Below are 24,158 nucleotides of genomic sequence, written 5' to 3'. Positions count from 1 at the left end.
AAAGCTGGATGGTGTTCCAATAACAACTGAGACCTCTGTAAACACCAGGAAATTATCGGCCTCTGTAGATGTGACCGACCAAAGGGAAGAACTGCCTCAATTTCCAGGGAGAGTTTCAGTTGCATCCTTCAGCAGGCGTTATCCCAGCTGATTCAGTGTACCTTTCTGAGCTGTTCTGTCCTGATGGAGACCTGTGTGAACCCCATGGAAGCCACTTGAACTTAATTTATGTTTGTGCCTCTTCTGTTGTAGTTATTTCATTTGTTTGTTTGTTTGCAAAAACACTTGTCATAGGAGTTAATCTGATCAGTAAAAGGACAAGATGCTCAAACTGTTGTTTTTTCTGAGTTTACATGACATAGGATGATGCAGTTATGTAAAGAGAATTAGATCCATTTTATTTTCTAAATCTTGACTTTTAAGTGTTGTTTGTTTTCTTGCTTTTACTGACACAAGGATAAATATGTTTTTCCTACCCTATCTGCTTAGTATGAACTCATGTCTTTGAGTTCAGTGGCACTTGTTATTAGTTAGCCTTAATATTTTCTTCAACATTTTCAGTAGAAATTGTTTGAGAAATAAAAGAATTATAAAAAAATACTCTGGAAGGTGAAATTCTCTTTCTATTTTTAAAATTTCCCCTTCTTTTTAAAATTAGGGGCAACGAGGTGCCCATGGTATGCCTGGAAAACCCGGACCAATGGTGAGTTGCATTGTTTTCATATTAACTAAGTAACTAATCAATTGTTCACTTGTAATCCATAAATCATTATTTATTTCATGTATTTGTTTTTTATTCATCATTTTATTTTTTTTTATGTAGACATTTACAGAACACCATTGTGTTCTACATATCTGGGGTAAAAGCATGACAACCACAGGTCTGATTTGTGAAAGCTGTATATTAGTTAATATGTAGAGTGAATTTGAAATACAGGAACATAGAGGAAGATGTGCTAAACCTAAAGTAGATGAGATATCTAAATAAACAATTAAAAAGGAATAGTTATCAAACAACTTGAGTTGTTGATATATAAAATGGCATGAGTGGCTGGGTGTGTTGGCACTCACCTGTAACCCTAGCACTCAATTGTTTCTAATAGCTGGTTGACATATGTTTCTGGAGATGTAAGTTTTAAAATAATATTGCATCATTTTTGCTGGTTCTTTAGGTCTACAGTATTGTCATCTTGATTTTCAAAGGGGTGCTATGTTTCATTTACAGTTAAGATGGTTATTCACAAAATACACTCCATAGAATAGTATCAAGATTAAATAGCTTATGGGGACTTTTTTCTTGTTGAGAGAGTAAAAGTGAATCTAAACATCTCCGCAAGATAAATTGTATTAGTATAACAAAATATCAGTAAAGTGAGGGAGCGAACAGAGGGAGATCTTTTGATTACATGAGCGAATTTCAAAGTTTTGATTTTTTCCATATTCCCAAAGTGAAATAGAAAGATATTAATCAAAATTCTTGACCTCAAGCAACTTTCTCATTTTTGCTACTCATAAAAGTAAAATGAAATATAGGACAATAAGAATATACTCAGAAATGATTTTATTAATTCAAAACTCATGAAATCAAAACATACTATTGAAAGAACTGAGGTAATTTATCACTGTCCATACCCTTTAAACTAGCTTACTCTGATGACTTCAGCTGTGCATGCCTTTCCAAACATTGGACTGTTAAATAACATGTGCTAGTGCCTTATCACAATGATTCTAAGACTTCATTTGTACAGAATAAAGGTTAGATTTTGCTATAAAATATACCTGTTCAATAACTGTCCTTGTTACTTGATTAACACAGACAAACCAAAGCTTATCCCTTAAGAAATAATTGTTTTGAGTTGTGACTCATTAACTATACATGGTACAGCTAGAAAATTCATGCTTTTTAATGATATTTCTTTATATTATATGTAGGAATATTTTTGCCTTATATGTGTATGTCCACCATATACATATATACTTGGTATCCAGATTGTTCTGAGCTGTCTTGTGGGTGCTGGGAACTTAAACCCAGGTCTTCTGCAAAAGCAGCAAGTAATATTTGCTGCTGAGCCATCTCTTCAACCTTAGAAAATTAACTCTTATGGTTGATACCATTGGATACATATCTTAGCACTACTTTAGGCCAACGCTAAATGATATTTGTAATATAACCAATTTGTCCTTTATTATGTACAGATTGTTTATATTTGTTAAATACATATTTTTCCTCAAACTCAGAAAATGACATTATTATATATTAATTAAAAATATGTGGTTTCTTTACCATTATTTTCCTTAGGGTCCCCTTGGGATACCTGGCTCTTCTGGTTTTCCAGGAAATCCTGGAATGAAGGTAAGTTAGTAACAGCAGTTGATGAGTGAAGGGCATTTCAGTAATTGAAGAGTGTGGTAATTATTCTTAACAAGAGAAAGAGGCTAGAGTAGTATGTTCATGGTCCTTATGCAAAGGAACTTAGAAAGAAAGTGTAAAATGAAAGTTGTTATATAATGTGCCATTAAAGGAAAGTTACTTTTGTCAGAGTCACTCCCTGCTCTCCATACAACTGTGGAGAATGTCCTGTCCATGGCCTAGATCTGAGTAGGGGTTCAATGTTTAATGCATGTATTGTGTTTGGTTGATGCAGTAGTTTGAGCAGATCCCCCTGTGTCCAGATCCACCCATCATGATGTTCTTCTTGTAGGTTTCTAGGATGCTCTGGATCCTTCTATTTCCCCATTCTCCTCTACTTCTCTCACCTAGAGTCCCAATAGGAGGACTGACTCTGACATGAACTCTGTTGTCCCATATTTGACCACTTCCCCTTGGTGGGGAGGCATGGTGGCACTCAGAGAAAGAATAGGCAGGCTACCAAGATGAGACTTGATAGGCTGTGACCATATGGTGGGGGAGAAGGTCCCCTTCTGTCACAGACCTAGGGGAGGGGAATAGGGTGAAAGAGGAAAGGAGGGAGGAACTGGAAGAGACAAGCAAGGAGATAACAATTGAGATATAATCTGAATAAATTAATTTTTAAAAAGGAAAGTTACTTACAGCCATATAATTGGAATCTATAAACAGATTTTTTTAAATGTCTGTAAGGAAAAGCATCTTTGAAGGGAGTGGACACTCTGTTCTTGGATAGAATGTGGAAAATAATCAATAGCAGACTGTTTTAAACAATAGGTAGTTAAAATAAATGAGATTGTGCCAAAAATGGTTGCTCTGTCATAACATGCTGACCATTACTCTGGCCCTGACTGCCCAAGCCCTCATTATGTGAACAGGGAGGACACTTGGCTTTGCTTGTGGGAATGGATTAAAGCATTCTGTACAGATTGTATTGTCACATTTTGTTCTTTGGGAGAAAGTCAAAGATTATAGGAGGAGGACATTAACATTATACTGGCTAAATCACAAGTAAACTCAAAACACTAATTCTAAATTGTGAGACACAGGATTTAATTTTCCCTTACCCCAGCAGTTGCAGATATGACTACACCAGGAGCTTCTCTGTGTCTCATTTTCCAACAGAACTCTTCTTAAGATTAATTGTGATGATCTGTGTAAATCCTTAATATAGGGACAGATCCAGCAATATAGTGTAGGATCACGATTTCTGTGTGTAGCTATACTAATACTGAATTTGAATTTAGAAATGGAAAGAAACTGACATTTTAAATATTCTTTGAAATGTGAGAATCATTGAGGCAAATGATGCTTCAAGCTGGACACTCTAAGCTGAAGTCTTGTGTCATTTCAGTAACTAGCCTGTGCTTTCACTGAAAACCTTTTGGCTCCTTTAGGAGTGTGATCCTTCTAAATCCTGCAGTACTGTCCCCCTTCCTCCTGCTTCTCCATCTACTCATCCTTCTTTTCCTGTTCCTGATTCTTTTATGTAATAGTGGCTGTTATTCTTCCTCTTCCTCCCTCTTGTCCTCCTCCTCTCTTTTCTGATACTGCAGTTCAAACCTATGGCCTCCCAGATTTAAGCAGATATCTACTGTTGTGTTCTACTTCAGTCCTGAAGTCCCAAATTTAATACTATTGACTCTTGACCCAACCTCCTGCCATGTCCTTATGTAAACATAGACAATACTCTCATGCTTCCATTGGGACTTCCCATGCTTAAGCTTAGTGCTGACTAGGAAAACAAGGAAAGGATGCTCACTGAGCCTTGGTCTATGAGCTAGCAGAAAGGAGTTTTTTCTCACTCCACCTGCAGTTGGACATTAATTCAGCTTCTCTAGCAACTTACACAGCTGGCTACTCGTGACCTGCCCAGTTGTCCTGTACATCGGTGAGACTCGTTTTTAGCTATTGAATCCCTCTTAATAAAACTTAAACATGTAGTAAGTTGTGTACATCTCAGAATTTATTTCACTGTCTTTATTTCCTCGCTTTCTCATCATAACATACATGGGTCCAAGGTGTTGGTCGTTTCTCTAAGATAACACCATGGTTTCTGACTGTATATGGATCAACTTTCACATCCAGTCATTTGCACTTTAGTGAAGGGTGGCAGGAATTTAGTATGTTTCGTTACTATAGATAGCCTCCTAAAGCTTATGATTTTGGTTTCCTTAGTTCCTCTAAGATTAGATGCATGAAGACTCATAATATGCAGGATAAAATACAGGAGCCAAGCTTGAATTTCAGAAAAATGTAGGAAAAGCTTGTGGTACAAATGTGTCTCAAAACTGCATAGAAGAAACTCACCACTGATTTTACTATGAGCCAAACGTTACCTGGATATGCGGCATTTGGATCTGGTGTCTTGATGATCATCTTGTGAAGTAAAGGTTACCGTGGCCCTTTGCTCTGTTATGACTGCAGTTATTTTAATGTCCGCTAGTTCCTGGAAAGGAAAGTGTTACTTATTTGTTAATGCGTTGGGGTTTTGCTTTTACGGCCAGAAGTCATCAAGTTTATTAGCCACTTCCAAAGCAGGTATTTTCTATCTTATAGAATGAATATTTCTTTGAAGGTCAGTAAGTGAACTTCTACTAAGTCAAAGCACATTCTGTATGTACCTGAAAGATGACTTTTCATATTGCTTCTAAGAAAAGGAAACTAATTCTTGTCACTAAATGATAGTGGGGAATTTCATATGTAATTTTATGTTGAGTTTAAACCATGCAAAGAGTTGCTGAGCCTGTAATACATTTTAGCTATAAAATAGTGTTGAATTGGGGGTACATTTGGAAACCTTCTGCTGCCTTTTGTGTTTCAATCAAGCTTTAACTGTGCAGTTCCTAGTCAGGCTTTAAAGGTCCAGGTTTATACAGAAAAGAAACGAACCCTTAGTAGCTTCAGGTATTTAGAAAATGAAAATGAGGGACTCCAAATATGCAGTCTCCTTTACATCACAATACTAGTATTTTACTTAAGTTCACACTTTGTTTTCCATCCCTTTAGGGAGAAGCAGGTCCTACTGGGGCCCGAGGCCCTGAGGGTCCTCAAGGGCAAAGAGGTGAAACTGGGCCACCTGGTCCGGCTGGCTCTCATGGTCTTCCTGTAAGTGCCTAACATACAAACAATCTAGCCCAGAAAGATGTTTATTTATTATATTTTATTATATTATTATGCAATGTGTCAGATGCAGTTTAGCATTTCAAAAAATGTTTCATGCAATTTTCAGGGTGCAATGGGAACTGACGGTACGCCTGGTGCTAAAGGCCCCACAGTAAGTAGCAGCTTTTATGTCAGGTGATTTTCAAAGGGATGGAATCCTTGGCTCTAGATTGCTATCGAGGTCTGTGCTCACCATGTCACCCTCGCTGTTGGCAGGGCTCTGCTGGAACCTCTGGTCCTCTTGGCTTGTCAGGACCCCCTGGGTCTCCTGGCCCTCAGGGCAGCACTGGACCTCAGGGAATCCGAGGACAACCGGTAATGTCTCTTAAATGATTGTTTAAATGTTTTCAGATTTTTGTGTAATTATATCATTTCCCCATTTTTTTCCCTCCCTCCAAACCCTCCCATATATTTCTCCTGGCTGTCTTACAAATTCATGGCCTCTTTTTCCATTAATTGTTCATATATATGCATGCTAGGCATGGGAGACCATCTTTGTAATCCTAAGGTTGGGAGGTGGAGACAGGCACACACGTGCCTATTCACCCTTAAACTAATACCCTTCCTCCACATGAACTTGCACACATAAAATTGCATTTCATTATTAATTCAAGATAGACTCACCTGCCTATTCATTGCACCTAGTTAGAGGAGAAGGGACTGCCTGAATCCCCCCACTCCTTTTAACTATTGATATTTTATTTTAGGGTGACCCAGGAGTTCCAGGTTTCAAAGGAGAAGCTGGACCAAAGGGGGAACCAGTAAGGCTTCAGTATTTTAATTATAAAAGTATAACTATTTAATAGCAGTGGGATAAAATAATTAATATTTTAAAAAAATTTTATTGTCTTCATTAGATAAGTTCCTTAAGTTTTCCTCGGTGAATGACTTTTCCTGAAACCCATCCTTCTGTTTTAATAGGGGCCACATGGTATTCAGGGTCCCATTGGCCCACCTGGTGAAGAAGGAAAAAGAGGTCCCCGAGGTGATCCAGGCACAGTTGGCCCTCCAGGCCCAATAGGAGAAAGGGTAAATTGGAATAAAGAAATTCAGTTTTCATCTCCTCTCCTATATATGTGTTTTAGGAGGTTGCATGAGTACATTTGTGAATAGACAGAGAACATTAAGTAATTAAGAGATGGTGCAGATGCTTTACAGGGTCTAGTATTTTTATCTCTATGGAAAAAGAGTCCAAGGTCCATGTAAGCTTCACTCATCTGTTCAGCAAACACTGACTGACAAATACAAGCCAGCTAGAGCTGTTCATGGTTGGGATACCACAGTGAACAGGAACCCTGTGGTCCTAATATTCACGTGGGTTGTAGTGAATAGGTTTATATTATTGGGTGATGAACAATGAGGCGACAGGTAAACAAAACACATTTTAATAAGTCCCCAATGCAGTATTAAATAATTGACAACAGAGGAGAGTAACCATGAGTGTGGAGCTGATAGGTGCTAGTTTTGGTGGTAGGCGATGCGGGCGGGCACGGGAAAGGACAGCAGTTTGGATGAGACTGAAAAATAAGAAGCCTGCACTGGAACATTCAGTTCTCAACAGACAAGGCAAGAAAGGTCTTGCTGGTTTTAAATAACAGCAAAGCTTTGGTATCAATGGATATAAGAAAGCGGACTTGAAGGGAAAATGTTAATTTATATTTGTAGAGTTTTAATGAAAGCCATGGTCTCTTCTTGTAAGATAACACAAAACATACTATCGTTGGGATTTTGATCACTATACACAGTGATTTTTGCTTCCTGTGCCTATGTATTTGTTTTTATGTGTTTATTTTATGATAGATTATTAGATAATTTCTTTTGGAAGCTTTGGTCACTATTTGTGTTTGTCAAACTTTCAATTAATTTTTTCTAAGAAGATTATTTTCTCTTATCATTTGCTGCGCTAACTTGATTAGTACACTGAAAATCCGATACCAAAAACAAAACCTTTCTCTAGATACGTGAAACAACCGTAAGCAGCATCTCAAAACTGCATTTTTGTCCATTGTAGGGTGCTCCTGGCAACCGTGGTTTTCCAGGGTCGGATGGTTTACCTGGACCGAAGGTAAGATCAGAGCAAGGCTAACATTTCCCTACTGGGGATGCGTCTCTGGCAGGTATTGGGCCTAACCCCAAAATTATCTTGCCTATTTTTTTCTTTTTGAGCATGAGGGAGTTGGGAGCTAGATGGTGGTTTGAATAATATGAGGCCTTGCTTCCAGATTTTCCAGGGTCACTTCTGAGAACAAAAGGTTGTAGAGATTTAGAATGGATGATGTAGCTTTTAGATGAAATTTAAACTCTAAAATTCTTTCCGTATTGCAATGAGGTTGTGATTTCAGCTTTCTTCAGTGGTCGATAATTTTCATAGGGAATATAAGTTAGAACAAAACATTTAGTGACAGTGTTTTCAAATACATCTTTGTCACACCTTTGACAAAACGCTGTATATTAGTGTGTATTTGAAACATAACAAACTTAACCTCTCGTTGCTTTAACTCTGCCCTGTGTGTTTTCTGTCTAATAGGGTGCTCAGGGAGAGCGCGGTCCGGTGGGTTCTTCGGGGCCGAAAGGAGGCCAGGGAGACCCAGGACGTCCAGGTGAACCTGGACTTCCCGGTGCTCGGGTAAGTAGCCGGCAGATTATGTTGTATCAACACCCAAGTACCTCCACAGTCTTTCTGTTTCATTTACTATTTTTATATTTAGCTTGTTTTACAACATAAACCCTTGTTTTAATAGTTATGCGTGGATGAACTATTTTTAAAATGCTGTTATACTATTATTGACATCTACAAAACATGCAGTAATTTCTAAAAGATCCTTTTCAAAGGAGTATATATTTACCCCGCCCCGCCCCCTCCCGTTATGGGAACATTATTTATTTGTAAACATTTACAATTTTTGAATTTCATACTAAAAATAACTTGCTGACCTTTGGTAAAGAAAATTCTTGTTTCAATTCAACAAAATGTCATTTAAATTTTTATTTTAATTCTGCAATTGTCCTTCTATTTAGTTGTTCACAATAAAATACTGTTGTTTTGTTGTTTTTTGTTTGTTCATTAATTTGTTTGTTTGTTTCTGCTTAAATTCTCCTTCAACTGCTGTTCAGAAGCAAATTAACAGTTGATTTTTCATTGCCAGGGCCTGACAGGAAATCCTGGTGTTCAAGGTCCTGAAGGGAAACTTGGGCCTTTGGTAAGTAATATAAATAATTCTATCACTACTAACATTTTCCAGTCAAGGTTTAAGTTATATTAAGTTATCCTGTGAATGGTGGTCATGATTATATTTTTAAGTGCCCTCTAGTAGCAACTTTGTAGAATTTATGGAATTTCAAGTTGAACAAAATATAAGTTAAATTTTCTTGATTAGATATTTGAAATTTAAATTGCTTCAGTGAAAAATTTTAACTTGTATTTTAATACTGTTAAACATTACACTTTTACACATTTTAGAAATAAGTATGTTATTGGCTTATGTACCCTGAGTCTTTTCTTTATAATGTAGTGTAAAATAGAAAGTTTAAATGTTTAAGACCACAAATCAAAATAAATAACAGAAAGGCTTGCCCCTTAGCATGAGAAGGCCAGCAGATGATGACAATGAGGCTTATGAGTGGAGCAAAATTAGAATATCTGTTTGAAATGTTCAAAGTATCCCAGAGCTTTAAAAAATTCAATTTTTTCATGAACTAAGATACAAACATAAAAAATTAAAATTTAGTTAAAATTACTTTTATGGTTAGCAAAGGCAGGTGACAATTGTGGGTAGAGCAGTGCTTAGAAACTGCTTTTACTCAACTAACCTTCCTGCTGTCAACCCTGCAGGGCGCTCCTGGGGAAGATGGTCGGCCAGGTCCTCCAGGGTCCATTGGCATCAGAGGGCAGCCTGGAAGCATGGGCCTTCCAGGCCCTAAAGGTAGCAGTGTGAGTACCACAAATAATATTTAATAGCCCATTGGAATCCTCAGTTGGAGACTTAGGTATGCTTCTTGAATTGAATGATTTTAGAATAGCATCCATTTATTCTCTAGGGTGACCTTGGAAAACCAGGAGAAGCTGGGAATGCTGGTGTGCCTGGGCAAAGGGTAAGCATCTATTTTCTGATATTGAATAAAAAAAAGATATAAAATCATCCAAATTATGATTCGATACCTAAAATGTTCATGTGATCCTAGGGGGCTCCTGGTAAAGATGGAGAAGTTGGTCCTTCAGGTCCAGTGGGACCCCCGGTACGTGACTTTCTTTTATGACATTGTACATTGCATTTTTCATTGTTTCTCCAAGATTCCTCATAAATAAGTTTCAGGAAAATAGAATGAGGAAATAAGACACTGAAGAAGAATTTCCGCCTTTTCTTTTTCATTTTATTCCTGTGATGTACTCTTTTTTTTGGGTAAAAAGACTGATCTATTTTCAAACTGTAAAATGGCATCTAGTCGCAAAGGTGACTGTAGCATTTTTGTTACTATAGTTGAAGATTATATCAATTAAGGAAAATAGTGTTTGAAAATGTTTATAATATATTCTATTTAGAATGTGTAAATGCAGAATTATACTTAGGTTCTAAGAATATATATTATGAAAAAGTATTTAATTTGGCTGATTTTGAAAAAAAATGGTGTTCATCTTTTGATTCTAAGTATTCATGCTCAGATTTTTAAAATTGTTTTTCTTTATTATTATTTTTTAATATATTTTAATTTATTCATATTACATCTCAATTGTTATCCCATTCCTTGTATCCTCCCATTCCTCCCTCCTTCCTATTTCCCCTTATTCCCCTCCCCTATGACTGTGCCTGAGGGGGACCTCCTCCCCCTGTATATGCTCATAGGGTATCAGGTCTCTTCTTGGTAGCCTGCTGTCCTTCCTCTGAGTGCCACCAGGCCTCCCCCTCCAGGGGACGTGGTCAAATATGGGGCACCAGAGTTCATGTGAAAGTCAGTCCCCACTCTCCACTCAACTGTGAAGAATGTCCTGTCCATTGGGTAGATCTGTGTAGGGATTCAAAGTTTACTGCACCTATTGTCCTTGGCTGGTGCCATAGTTTGAGCAGGACCCCTGGTAAAAGTGTTTTTGAAAGATGTTTTGACATTTAGTTTTCATGGGTTAGTTAAAAATGCCTTCTTTACCATTCTATCTTAAAACTGCAATGAGTAGAAATGAACTTCAATAGAAATACAACTCTTTGAATTGATGTAGAAAATAATGGGTCTAGGTGTTTTATATTTGAACTCAAAACAGCAACAACAAACTATGCTGAATTTCTTTACTGGTTTTTTAAATGAAATTTTCTCCCTTTCTAGGACTTCAAGTATTGGCATTTGGTGATTTTTATTACTATTTTATTATCTGTCTAATATGTAAAGTAGGCTGTTGGAAGAAAATAAATGATCAATATTCCTATTTCACAGAAATAGGGAGCAGACCTAAAAGTACGGTGGTAGTCATGCTGTTTTTTTTCTCTTTGACTTAGGGCCTAGCTGGAGAAAGAGGAGAACAGGGACCTCCAGGCCCTACTGGCTTTCAGGTATGCACTAATTTAGGTTTTAATTTATTCTATGAATTGCTTTTTAAAATACTTTTTGTTGTTGTTGTTTAATAATACAGAAAGTAGCCAGCAGCTCACATCTGCACTTCAACTAGTTGGAAGACTGAATTAGGAGGTGGCTGGGAGTAAGCAGCCAGCCAGTTAAGTTCCAGGCAAGGTTAGAATAAAGAGTGAGATCCTGTATGTGTGAGTATGTTTGTGTACATGTGCATGATAGAATACATGAATGAGGCAAAGTTCTTTAATTTTCAAAACAGAGATCTCTACTAGATAAGATAGATAGTTGTCTATAACAAACATTGTTGTTCAAGATGAGGAGTGGCCTATCTCTGAAAGACCAAATACAAAGCTGGTAGCCGATAAGAAGTTAACAATAATAAAATGTTCCCAATGTCTCAACAAGGCTTATTAAACTTAAACTTATCTGGTGTTATTCGTACAGTCACTAAAACAGCTTGATGAATAAATTATCACAGAATGCTTCCATATAGTATACATTATTTCAAAGCATAAAATAATTTGTTTGTAGAAATGCACACCTTCTTCCAGCAATATTCTAGCAGGCTCAAACATAGTGCTACAGCAATGACAGACATTAAGAACCTTGTATTATATTCTTCTCTTAATTTTTAAGTGGTATCGATAAATAAAAATATAGCTTTATAATTGACAATCTCTCATGCTTTCTAATAGGTGTTTTTCTTAATGTTTTTCATAAATTTTGCTTAAAATGTCCATGCAATTTCATTTGCATGAAGGTTAAATGAAGGATAAAATGTAAATTATTTGGTATTGGTTGTTGTCAATCACTAGTTTTGTCACTTTTGTTTAGGGACTTCCTGGGACTCCAGGGCCTCCTGGAGAAGGTGGAAAGTCAGGTGATCAAGTAAGTTTTTAAATAATAACACCAAAAGTACAAATTGGTGGATTGTAACATCATCTTTTAAAGATAGGTTCAGTTTGTTTATTTGTTTTCTGTTTGACAATTTGGTTATGTCCATTGTACAGGTGAAGGAACTCAGATCTTGCTCAACTTCCCCCAAATCACTCAGCTCGTGTTATCTGAACTTAACTCACATGCTTCCTAAATTTACAACTCTCATGGTTCTTATGTAGCTTATGCTACACAATTTTATGGGATGATTCACAGTCTGCAATGTATATAAACATTTTATTGGCACAGAGCTTTGCTCTTTTATCTTTGAGGGGTTAAGTTCTTTATCACCATGCGATAAACATTTGCTGAACATTCTGTGAGCTTGGCTCTATTAAGCACTGAACCTCCTCAGCTGAACAAACTGATCATGGACTATATGGCTCTGTATTTCCAAAAGTAGGACAGAGTGAGAGGGAGGAAGGGAGGGAGGCATAGCAGGAGGGAGGGAGGGAGAGAGAGAGGGGAGGGAGGTATAGAGAAAAGAAGCAAAAGAGGAGAGAGAGAGAGAGAGAGAGAGAGAGAGAGAGAGAGAGAGAATAGGAAATCAGTATAATTGAATGATCTAAATGCTCTACAGGGGAGATACTATGTATAGACTTCATGGGACAGGAAGACTTTCCAAAAATAATATCGTATATAATATCTGAAGGATAAATGATGCTTCAGGAAATGAGAATGGCATGTGCAAATACTTGATGAGCAGTTTAAGGCACAGTAAAAATGTGTGTCTGAAGTATGGAGCTCAGTAGGAAGTGGCAGAGATGAGGCTGGAGGTGTGAGCCTCCAGGTTAAATTGGGCTTCATTTGTTCATTCTTAGAGCAAAGGGAAACTGGCAAAAGGCATGTAAGTAAGGAGTGCTACTGCCAGATTTGGGTTTTAAGACTATAACCCTATAGTAAGAACAATGTTCTTCCAAAGAAAAATCTGAGAGCAGACTTGATGGAGTTGTCATTTAAGAAGAAATTCTTCTCTCATACAACACAGCCTGTCTGTACCCTCCCCTCCCTCCACTTCTCCCCGTCCCTCTCCTCTCCCCAACATTCATTCCTCCTTCATTTCCTTTCAAAAGGAGCAGGCCTCCCAGGGATATCAACAGAACATAGCATAATAAGCTACAAGACTAGGCACAAACCCTCACATCAAGGTAGGATGAGGCAACCCAGCAGGAGGAAAAGAGTCTCAAGGCAGGCAAAAGAGTCAGAGACACTCCCACTCCACTGTTCATGGTCCCACAAGAACACCAGGCTAATGGCCACAGCATGTGAACAGAGGGTATAGGGCAATCCATGTAGGTCCATGATGGCTGCTTCAATCGTTTTGAGTCCTTAAGAGCCCTGCCTACTTGATTCTATGGTCCCTGAGCTCTCTGGCTCCTACAATTCTTGTTCCCCCTCTTCCACAGGGTTTTCTGGAGTTGTGAAAGAGAGAAGTTTTGAAATAGTATTACTACTATTTTGAATCCACAATTCCTAGTGGAATAGTGTATATACTTGACACACACACATACACACACTTTAATAAATTCAATACAATTGAAATTTAGTTAGTTGAAATGACTGTTCTTTTGTACTTTTGTATATTATTCTCCTACTGTGTAAATACTCTGTAGTAATTTGTTTTTAACAAGACAATATAACTATGTTCTGTTGTCTTTCAAAAAAATCTAACATGCTATTTTTGTGAGAAAATATTCTACACATTCTCATTGCCAAAACAAAACAAAACATCAGACATTTGGGTATAATACAAGTCTTTGTAGAAAAATAAGATACTGTCTCAATTGTAAAAGTATATATATTTTTAATTCCTTAACATTTATTTTAATGGTATGCTATAGAAAATTTGATGTTTGATCTGGAAATATTTTCAATAATACAAGATCAATGTTTATCTTCTCTTTTTCAAACCTATGTAGGGTGTCCCAGGAGAGCCTGGAGCAGTTGGCCCATTAGGACCTCGGGTATGTACTTTCTTTTGTCTAATTCATTTTGTTTCCCATTGGCTACAGAACAAAATGAAATCTTTTATCTTAGAGTGTGTTTTATTGTAAATATTAATTTATTCTACTATTTGAAAAATATCTTGTCCTGTGAACAAAGAGTATCTTTAATTCCAGTTCATTTCTTGATACTATAGTAAGAAAACCTGAGCCATTAAAATGGCTCCATTACCAAAATTTTGCCAGTAGAAAGCATTCTTATAAAAATATTTTAACTTATTTTATATTAAAATTGAAGTTATTTCACAACCTGGTCTCATACTAGGGAGAAAGAGGGAATCCTGGAGAAAGAGGAGAGCCAGGGATCACCGGGCTGCCTGGGGAGAAGGGCATGGCTGGAGGACATGGCCCTGATGGTCCAAAGGTGAGTGCAGCTCTCACATGGGCTTCTTCTGAAAGCTCTAGAACTTACTAGCTGTTTCTGGAAGACATCTTCTCTACATTTTTCAGAGTAACCTGATTTAATTATATCTTCTTGAATGAAATCTTCAATAAGTGTGTTTTGTTTTTCCTTTTGGCAACTAGAGACTGAGCTTTCTGTGGTGGACCCAGGCACAGGATAATGTGTAAACACACACGCACGCACGCACGCACGCACGCACGCACGCACGCACGCACGCACGCACGCACGCACACTCCTGATGCTTACATACTTTTTTGCTAACATCTATTGCTGAAGTGGGAAAACACAGTTTGTTTCTAGGTGCAGCAAATCATGTGCTACATGTTTTGTGTCTTGGTTCCACAATTACACTTACTGCCTGAATGAAAATATACAGATTTTAATACAGTGCAACACAGACAGCACGCCCGTGTGCTTTCCTGTTCCATTTTAGAGTTGTAGATGACAATGTATTTAGAGTTCATATGAGGAACTGAAGTAGGATTGTGCACGATTTTTTGACTAAGGCACTGTTAACATTACTAAGATCCGCAATGATGAGGCAAAAACGATCTCAGTTTGGTTGTGGGAGCCAGCTTGAGCTCACAGGTTTTCCAAGGAAATAACGAAATGCTTCTTTTCCCTAAAGATAATAGCTTCTTATAAGTCTGTCAAGACCAACCAAGGAAAAACAAGTGCAATACAATCAGTTATATTTGAAAGAATATTCATTTTTCTTTTTCGTTGATTTAGTATTTAATTCTCTATAAAGAAAGGATGGGTATGGTTTTTATGACTAGGTTGAGCACCATGAGAGGTGAAAGGGATACTGATTTGGAGGACGGCCACAGTGTACATGTGGCATAAAAAAAGAAAAGAAGCCACTGGATGTGGGAGAGTCCAAGAGGTGCCGAGGGGTTTCAGGGAATGAGGAAGATCATCAAAAACAAATAATGTTCAAAATTCCGCAATTAACCTTAATAATTTAAATGTGTTTAAAAATAAAAATTAAAAAGTATACTGAGAAATGGTTAAATTAGATAAAAAACAATATAACAGAGAATTTGGAATGAACAAAAGAGAAAGGTTGGAATTATAAGGCAAAAAAAAAAAAAATCAAACTGTATATCTAAGTTGTTTTCAAGAAATTCCACTCAGATACAATTTCTCTAATGCAAAATCCGATCATTTAGCTAAACTCCATGTAATTGCTAACACTCAATTATTTTAGACTGACTCAAACAGCAACTTCTCAGATTTTAATATAAATATACTAATATCATTTCATTTATTTACTTTAGGGGAATCCAGGTCCAACTGGGACCATTGGAGACACAGGGCCACCAGGTCTTCAAGGCATGCCAGGAGAGAGAGGGATTGCAGGAACACCTGGCCCCAAGGGTGACAGAGTGAGTACTGTTTTTTGTTATTGATTTTTGTAGTGCATGTCTTTAGACTGGCTACAATAATAATATCCTAAGGGGAATTCTTTTTCTCTCAGCCTGAATTACAAGTCATTTTATATGATTCTTTATTTTTGAGAATATATGTAGCCGGGTACTATTATTATTTTGTTATTTTGTGTTTTTCCAGGGTGGCATAGGAGAGAAAGGTTCTGAAGGAACAGCTGGAAATGATGGAGCAAGGGTAAGGGAAAGGGTGTTTCCTAACACAAGCCACAAACCTACATTTTCATTCATTACCCTACAAACTTGCTTTAAGTTTAAACAATAAAGTTACTCATGCTGTATTATAGTTGAGATTGCGAGAATGACGCTATTTGAAACGATGTAGATTGACAGTGGGTACTTATTTTATTCACCCTGCATCAGTGCAATAAAACAGTATAAAGACCTTCCTGAAATAATGAAACAAAACACACAAAGCTGCCCCTGTGTCTATGAAATTTATGAAAATATTTTTTTAAGAAATCAGGTCAAATATAAGTATTGCTTTATTTGTAGTAAGTGCAATATGTTATTTTAGAAAAGGAACATTTTCTGTAAGAACAAATAATAACATGTTTTCCTATTTTAATAACAGCTTCCCCTATACCAAGAGAGAACTGATATTTCCTATCCATATAATCAACAAACTAGTTTTAATGTAGTTCTCAGGAGATGTTCTAGAAAAATTATTAGGAAAATGTTTTTCATTACATGTCTGGAGAAAAGAAAATTTTTCTCAAAAACATACAATTAATAATTATATTTTATTCTTTACATTCCTTCAACAATGTATATGAAACTTTAATAACAAAAGAATATTGATGTGCCTATGAAGAAGGAACATAAAACTAACAGAGAACTTGTTCATAAAGAACTCCAACAATGCAGCCATTTCAATATTGTGATTATGTGTGTGAGGCTCCAGGTCCTGCCCCCAGAGGTGACTGTCCCACCCCCACCATGTACAGAACTGCACTAACAGCAATGAACCTTGATTATGAATGGCTCTTTAATTTTGTTTAGTGCAATTATATTTTTAATAAAATAGTTACATTATATTTTTATATTAACATTTAAAAAGATTACAAAAGAGAAGCCAATTCTCAATCTCTACCCTACTTTCAAAATGGATAAAAAAAAAAGTAACAGGTTATAAAAGTAAGGAAACATTGCCAAAGAGTGCTTGCAATTAAATAGTATAACGATATAATGATAGTATCATATATTGAGCAGTTAGGTGAAAAAGGTCCAAGTGTTTCGTTGAGAAAATCTAGTTACTAGTACATAGACAACATGTCAAAATTCTCGAAAATGTAGAGGCGATGTCATCTGTGGTAGATGATGACTTGTAAAAACAGTCATGGAACAACAACAAAAAAATAGCTGATTTATGTGCTTATTTACTTAAACATGGAAATTTCTGCAATACTTTCCCTCAGCATTCCTATGTTCTGTTAATTTACAGGGTCTTCCAGGTCCCTTAGGCCCTCCAGGTCCTGCAGGCCCTACTGGAGAAAAGGTAAGTTGGAAGATGTCAGTATACACTCCAAGATAACAAGGCCTACATTTTTGTTTCTAAACACTGTGGTGAAGATGGTCAGTCCATCTCAGAGTTTCCCCCACTGCCCCCCTTCACATGTGCCTAGTAGTCTCCAATTTATTGTACATTGTGTGCTTATCATTTTAAAATCTATGTTCTAGGGTGAACCTGGTCCTAGAGGTTTAGTTGGCCCTCCTGGCTCCCGTGGCAATCCTGTAAGTGAACATATTTGGTGTTCTTTAGTGTGAGGTTGAACACTAAAAAGATTTATCTCTTATTGATCTATATTCTATCTTTCTATCATCTACCTATCTATCACTCTACCATCTATCTATCATCTATCTATCATCTATATATCTTTCATTTATTTATTATCTATATCCATCTATTTTAATCTATCAGTTATTAATTACTGTCTGTTTAACCTTTATGTAACTTTCAAGCTTATTGTAGTTATAACTTCCTGGTTTCAAATTTCATTTTTATTAAACCTAAAAAAAGGTTATCACCTCACAATCTACTAAATCAAGACAAGTAGCTTGTGTTCTAATTAATTAAGAAGTTTCTTTGATCTTGGTAATTTTGTTCAATGACCTTAAACTTATTTCACATAAGACTCTTCCTCAAGCAATGTAGCTGATGTCTCTATATACAGTCAGCTATATAAAATGGATATTATACATATGAAGGCTTCCTTACTGTTTTTCTCCTTTTAGGGTTCTCGTGGTGAAAATGGTCCAACTGGAGCTGTTGGTTTTGCTGGACCTCAGGTAAAATTTTCAAATGTTTCTAATTTACAAGTAAATGCCCTTCTTAGTAGAGCAAGACATTTAAGAATTATTCAAATACATTTTAAGATATGCTAAATTTTCTAAAGTTTAAAATATATTATGTATTACTCAACATATTTTAATACTTGGAATGAGAATCGATGCTTATAATATTTATTTAATGTAATTATTTTCTATGATGAAAATATGCTTAGATTTTTTGAGAAAGCTTTAAAGAAATTATTGCATTTTTTCATATCACGCTTAAGCTAATTACATAGCAACCTTCTATAAGACTAAATGTCATGTTAATAATAGTTACTATGAAACAATTTATTTATAAATGTTCAAAATAGTTATTGATTTGAATAATTGCATTTAGGGTCCTGATGGACAACCTGGAGTCAAGGGGGAACCTGGAGAGCCAGGGCAGAAGGGAGATGCTGGCTCTCCTGGACCCCAAGGGCTAGCAGGATCTCCCGGCCCTCATGTGAGTCATAAAATATTAAAAAGACACTTTGTTACCACACCCAATATTTAAAATGAATAGTTGAGGCATTTGGCTTACTCTTGTGGTCCTTTGTTTCTTCCCCTAGGGTCCTCATGGAGTCCCAGGACTGAAAGGTGGCAGAGGGACCCAGGGTCCACCTGTGAGTTTTGGTTATTCTTGGAATTTCACAGAGCCAGTTGCAAATATCTAGTGTGTCCTGGTTGGTTACGTAAATGTGTGATAATGTTATTCTATATATCTACTGTATTATAGAGAAAAGGGTGCTTAGCTTTAGCTGGAGGTCTGGATGAATAATCAGTTTTGTTAATCTCAAAGACCTAACTGCTTTCTTTATATGGAGCATAAGATTATATATCTAAGTAAAATCACTTTTAAGTTCTTGTTTATAAAAAAAGAAAAAAGAAAAAAGAAATACCTGTGTGGTTTTAGTGCTACCTAAAACAACCTTTTTATGAGTTCGTTATGAATTTCCCATCATGCACCCCAATCCCACATATCTCCCTCTTGCCTCATACCTGCCCTCCACCCTTGCACCCCCACCAAAGGAAAAAAAACCTCTCGCTGTAGAAGCTGTAGTGTGTCACAGTGTGTCCAACAGTATAGCCTTTTGTTCACACTTCTCTGCTTGCAAATATTCACTGTAATGACTCGTGGGTCCGGCACGAGGCCTCTGCTAGGTGCCTAGCTAGCTCAGTTGTTAGCGCATGAGACTCTCAGCTATATTTTTACAAGTTTAAAATAGATAAAAGTTAAAACAGAAGGACAATGTCACCTCCAGCAGTTAATCTAGATGCCCTAAAACATTTGAGACATGAGAAGAATGAAAAACTAGATGGTCATAAAATAAGGAATGAGATCCGGAGGCTCCGAGCGTCGTTTGAAATGTGGACCTCAGGAAAGGAGCAAACTGACCAATGTCATCTGCACTGATGCTATGATATTTTTTTTCCCAGGGTGCTACAGGATTTCCTGGTTCTGCTGGCAGAGTTGGGCCTCCTGGCCCTGCTGTAAGTCAACTTAGATTTAAATCATTGGACATACTTGCATGTGAATACCACACGTGTGATGATTTGATTATTATTTAATTTAATCCCATTATTTTGTTTTTCTCTTTGTTAAATTTTCTGGCAGTCATAGTGACATTTCATCAAGCTAAATTCAGTTACAAATCAATTCACTTGGAGAAGATTGTTTGCAAGTTCTTTCTAACACAACGTTTACTGTTTTTCTCTTTAAGTAGTAAATACTTTTTTGTTATGTTCTCAGTTAGAAAGCATCTCTAGAATCTCTGAAACTTTCTTTTCAAAAACTCATTATTTTTATGTATATCTCAGCGTGTGCCTGCATGAGTTAATGTGCCATGCACATGCCTGAGCTTGTTTCTTTAGTAAATCCTGTCAGAAGTTCAAACCAGCCTAAATGAAATAAAACATTATAATCTATAGCTGAAACAGAGCCTCAAATAAGTTTGAAATGTAAAATTAATTTCATAACTCTTTTAATAATGATGGACTAAAGCTATTAATCTACAAATATGGCTTGGTTTTCTTTCTGTTTGCTTAAGTATCCTCAGTGGCCAATTCTTTAAGAAGATAAAAGCAATCCTGTATGGCTCAGCCCTCTGTGCCTGAGGCCAAGGCCTCTGAGTCTATTCCTCTTACTGGGCTTCTACTTTGCCTTCTCATTGCTTCTCTCTATATGATACCAGGGAGCTCCAGGACCTGCGGGGCCCGTAGGTGAACCCGGGAAGGAGGGACCTCCAGGTCTTCGTGGGGATCCCGGCTCTCATGGGCGAGTGGGTGATCGAGGACCAGCTGGCCCACCTGGTGGCCCAGGAGACAAAGGCGACCCAGGAGAAGATGGACAGCCTGTAAGTTTTCTTTCACTATGACCACAACTGAACTATTTATAAGAAGAAGCCACTAATAATCACTGCCATAACATCTATCACATTTTATTCTGTTTAATAATATGAAAACATTAATATTAAATATTTTCATCTCACTAAGTTCTATAAATTTCCAATTTCTAATTCTCTGATAGAAAAGTGTATGTAAGAAAGTAAAAAGTGGTAAAGTATATGGTTTTCTAAAACTAAATAAAAAACATTCTTTGTTGAATGTCTCCTATGTATAGAAAATAAAAAATATATTATCACATTTAATATTTTCATGCCACAAAATATTGTTTAGAAATATAATCCTAAATCTTATTTTGGTCCATTTAAGTGTAAGAAAGAGACTTTTTTGAATGGCTCTCTCTTTTAACTTTCTCTAGCTATCAAGTTCCTCTCCAAGAGTTGAATAACATGAGAGGCTGTGATAGAACTCAAAAGTGCTCACATTTTCTCTTTATATATAAATTTATTGAATATAGATTCATCATTTAGAGTAGTAACTATAGTCTGCTCTTATCACTAGGGTCCAGATGGTCCCCCTGGTCCAGCTGGTACCACTGGGCAAAGAGGAATTGTTGGAATGCCTGGACAACGTGGGGAGCGAGGCATGCCTGGCCTTCCTGGACCAGCGGTGAGTAACTATGTTGGTCAATATTCATCTGATATATGATTTTTGCAGAGAGAATTAATTTGTTTTGCTTCACAAGTTGGTTTTAACAGTCTTAAACTGGCACAAATTCCTAACATTTAAAAACCTTTTGATCTTAAATGTTAGTGCTTTACTTCCTTGACAAACATATCTGTTTAACCTTAGAGCCAGAGAGGTAGATAATAAGTGTTTGGATTTTTGGTGACTCATTTATTTCTTCAAAGATAGAAGCAATGCCTGGTGCCAGAGAAAAGGGATTACATGTGGGTGGTTTAGTAGCATCTTTTAAAATAAATATCCTTAGCAAAAACCCAGCCATACTTCACAGCAAACCGCCAAAAAGAAGACATTGCTGAGCTAAGGTCACATTAGATGTGACTGTGGGTGAACTACAACCCACTGTTCCCTTTATGTGCTCAGGGGTCTCATATTCCTTGGAAGATGGAGCAGAGTTTGACTCTAAAATTTCTAAAGTAACTAAATTTTACCAGTTGAGACTATTTGAGGGGAAAATGGTGTTTTTATATGGGATATGGACTCTTGGAATGTTAAATCAGGAGACCATTGGGTAGAAATATGATGCTAACAAATTAGGAGTTAAAGTTTATCTTAGTGATGTCAGAATTGATCTATGAAGTAGAAGGTATAATTCTTCAACGATGAGTCTAAAGAACACAATTCTTTTTTAAATTAGCAGAAAAAGCAGGAGTGATAAGGGTGTTTGTAGTGATACAGATTCCAGAATGCAGCCATAATTGACTACATATGTGTCCAACAAAAAAATTCCTACCTAAGCAGGTGGTGCAGAACACTTTCGGTCGCCTTGATATATCAGGAATAATGTGATAAGAAGTAGATGAGTCTTTAAGCAATCATAAATGTTTAGGATACTGGACAGTTATTTCTATAGGAGGAGTTTGAAGTACTCCTGAGTAAATGCGTCTTACGGAATTTGGTATTCTTAAATGTCTTCATCAGTGATTAACATACTTGTGCTTTAATTTCAGGGCACACCTGGAAAAGTAGGACCAACTGGTGCTACAGGAGATAAAGGTCCCCCTGGACCCGTAGGACCTCCAGGCTCCAATGGTCCTGTAGGGGAACCTGGACCAGAAGTGAGTGCTTCAGTCCTTAAAGAAAATACCTTCTGTTTTAGCTAAGCGTGATAGAAAGAATTCTTTCATTATGAAGTTGATGTAGGTATTTAGGAATGGATTACACATACAAGCTTAAGAAAGATTGTTGTCATGCTGTTTGATGAACTCTGCTTCCCTAGAGAGTTGGCTAAAGTGATAGAGAAACCAAATTCAGTGCCCTTGCACTGACTTTCCTAAAAGCTGAAGTGAGCGTTTCAGTTGATTTAGCTTTTGGCAAACTGTTTTGAAGGTAGGAGGACACAGCCATTCATCTTTCCCTTGTTATTATTTCATTCTGTAATGGGACATTTATCAAAATTGCCAAGCTGTGGTGATAGGATTAATGAAACTATTACAGCGCGTGGAGATGGGAGAGGACTTTTTATCATCATAAAGTAACATTATGGTTGCCATGTTCCTTCAGTCTCTTTTGAGAGGAGATATTTGAAAAGCTGAAGGTTGGAATATCCTCTGGTCAGCAATTTAATGAGTACATTTTCAAAGGACCACATTTTCCTGAAAGGATTAATCCATGATTTAAAAGCTAATTTTATCAAAAAACAAAGTTCTGAAAAACATGAATGTAAAATAGGGAAAGAATAATTTATATTTTAAAACCCAACTTCATATAATATAAACACAATTGCCTGGCTTTAAAACCTTAAAAATCTTGTTTCAACAAAGTGAGAATTCAGACAAAATGCAAAATATGAGCATTGTAACTGGCTCACATCAATGTTTCCGAGGACCTATCCTTTAATGAGAAATAGAAATGAACAATAAGAGTAAATAAGAATATGGTAAATTTACAAGCACTTGGAAATAAAAAGAGATACAGCCATCTCTCCCTGCTGAGGCTCCTGTCGAGTGCTGTTTTACTTTTTGTCAGTTTCCTGTAAGCTGGGGTGAGCGGTTAAAAACCTCTTCAGGAAGTCCTGTGTAAAATGCTGTTCTTTTTAGGGTCCAGCAGGCAATGATGGTACCCCAGGACGGGACGGTGCTGTTGGAGAACGGGTAAGTGCAAATACTGACTGGAATATTCGACCCAAATATACTTGAAACCATTGTATTCTAGTGTAATAAAATTTATAATAAAACTCCTCTACCCCCATAATCCCAGTGCAACTCTGATTTTCTGATGTCAAACAATTTAGTAATACGGTCATGACCTTGGATAATCTTGTAAGTGAAATAATGTTTGAATGCATGACAAAGTATGACACATATTTTCAAGAGCAAGAAACAAAATTGCTTTGATATTTTGTGTAACACAGAGGCTCTGGATGATGATTAAATGAATGTTCTGAGTTTCCATATTACTCACACAGCCAAATGCAGTCTACATTTTTATACTCATTCCCTAAAGAAAGTAATTTATAAGGCTATAAACCATGATGCCTTCTAAACTATAGATGTGGTGTGTGGCTTTAAATTAGGCCTGTGTTGAGCTGACTCTTTGGTGGTTGCACATCTATTAGTTGGGGAACAGATTTGGCTACCAAAGGCAAACAGGCTACATGATGCTGAGTTTTCCAAACCTATTTCCAAGTACCTTAAATATGCTCAGCGCTAGCATTTATATGCTAAATACCAGGCATACGGTTTTCTTCAGGGTAAGGGCTCTAGAACACTATCCCACTATTAGCAAGGAGAAGGAAAGGTTTGGGAGAACCCTGGACTAAGGCTCTCCTTATCTATGGTTTCTAACACGTGGAGTCTCTGCCTTTGCTGGTGTACACATGTAATGCCCAAAGCATC

General features: G+C 36.8%; 1 protein-coding gene across 1 annotated transcript in view; it reads left to right on the top strand.

Annotated features, from left to right (window-relative positions):
• The window catches only part of COL5A2 (collagen type V alpha 2 chain), a 62,536-nt gene that overhangs the window by 22,195 nt on the left and 16,183 nt on the right, over positions 1-24,158 (top strand). Inside the window, exons 14-42 of the mRNA XM_084778872.1 lie at positions 659-703; positions 2,300-2,353; positions 5,417-5,515; positions 5,640-5,684; positions 5,789-5,887; positions 6,280-6,333; positions 6,494-6,601; positions 7,584-7,637; positions 8,100-8,198; positions 8,719-8,772; positions 9,405-9,503; positions 9,611-9,664; positions 9,755-9,808; positions 11,056-11,109; positions 11,963-12,016; positions 13,984-14,028; positions 14,333-14,431; positions 15,751-15,858; positions 16,043-16,096; positions 17,363-17,416; positions 17,599-17,652; positions 18,154-18,207; positions 18,590-18,697; positions 18,804-18,857; positions 19,672-19,725; positions 20,427-20,588; positions 21,139-21,246; positions 22,272-22,379; positions 23,361-23,414. Of these exons, the coding sequence (XP_084634998.1) occupies positions 659-703; positions 2,300-2,353; positions 5,417-5,515; positions 5,640-5,684; positions 5,789-5,887; positions 6,280-6,333; positions 6,494-6,601; positions 7,584-7,637; positions 8,100-8,198; positions 8,719-8,772; positions 9,405-9,503; positions 9,611-9,664; positions 9,755-9,808; positions 11,056-11,109; positions 11,963-12,016; positions 13,984-14,028; positions 14,333-14,431; positions 15,751-15,858; positions 16,043-16,096; positions 17,363-17,416; positions 17,599-17,652; positions 18,154-18,207; positions 18,590-18,697; positions 18,804-18,857; positions 19,672-19,725; positions 20,427-20,588; positions 21,139-21,246; positions 22,272-22,379; positions 23,361-23,414 (2,142 nt within the window). The remainder of the gene's footprint in view (positions 1-658; positions 704-2,299; positions 2,354-5,416; positions 5,516-5,639; positions 5,685-5,788; positions 5,888-6,279; positions 6,334-6,493; positions 6,602-7,583; positions 7,638-8,099; positions 8,199-8,718; positions 8,773-9,404; positions 9,504-9,610; positions 9,665-9,754; positions 9,809-11,055; positions 11,110-11,962; positions 12,017-13,983; positions 14,029-14,332; positions 14,432-15,750; positions 15,859-16,042; positions 16,097-17,362; positions 17,417-17,598; positions 17,653-18,153; positions 18,208-18,589; positions 18,698-18,803; positions 18,858-19,671; positions 19,726-20,426; positions 20,589-21,138; positions 21,247-22,271; positions 22,380-23,360; positions 23,415-24,158) is intronic.

The sequence above is a fragment of the Acomys minous genome, assembly GCF_964271855.1.
Source record: "Acomys minous genome assembly, chromosome: 4".
NCBI lineage: Eukaryota > Metazoa > Chordata > Mammalia > Rodentia > Muridae > Acomys > Acomys minous.
This window is presented reverse-complemented; position numbering and strand designations above follow the sequence as displayed.